Below are 422 nucleotides of genomic sequence, written 5' to 3' on the forward strand. Positions count from 1 at the left end.
TATCCCTCCTCCCTCCATGCAGGAAGGAAGCGGACCAGCAGCTTAATAACTTGACGAGAGAGACGTCTGGGGCCTCGTTTCATTTCGTGGACGAGACCTACAGCTTCAACATGGAATTCAGCCTCGAGGCCATCCAGAATTTCATGCCTTCACCCACAAAGAGAATTGTGGTAAATGAGTTTTCTGTGATGTATTTATATTTGGTATGGATGTGGATTAATATATAGCCTGAATGCAATGGTGTATGTGTTTAATATGTCGATGCTGCATGGTCTGATTGTGGTCTCAAAACGCTAGACAATGTCACTCTGATCACTTATTGTACAAATGGAAAGGTACAGCTGTAAACAAAATCAGAATATCCAAACTTAGATGAATTAACATGTTGTTAAACACATAAAAGCCAATATTTATTCTGGAAT

General features: G+C 40.0%; 1 protein-coding gene across 1 annotated transcript in view; it reads left to right on the plus strand.

The window, feature by feature from the left end:
• The window catches only part of LOC119588607 (calcium-activated chloride channel regulator 3A-1-like), a gene marked incomplete in the record, with an annotated part of 45,835 nt that overhangs the window by 24,775 nt on the left and 20,638 nt on the right, over nt 1-422 (plus strand). The window contains 1 exon segment of the mRNA XM_037937249.1: nt 23-170. Coding sequence (XP_037793177.1) covers nt 23-170 — 148 coding nt within the window.

Source organism: Penaeus monodon, chromosome 24 (genome assembly GCF_015228065.2).
Source record: "Penaeus monodon isolate SGIC_2016 chromosome 24, NSTDA_Pmon_1, whole genome shotgun sequence".
In the NCBI taxonomy this organism is placed as follows: domain Eukaryota; kingdom Metazoa; phylum Arthropoda; class Malacostraca; order Decapoda; family Penaeidae; genus Penaeus; species Penaeus monodon.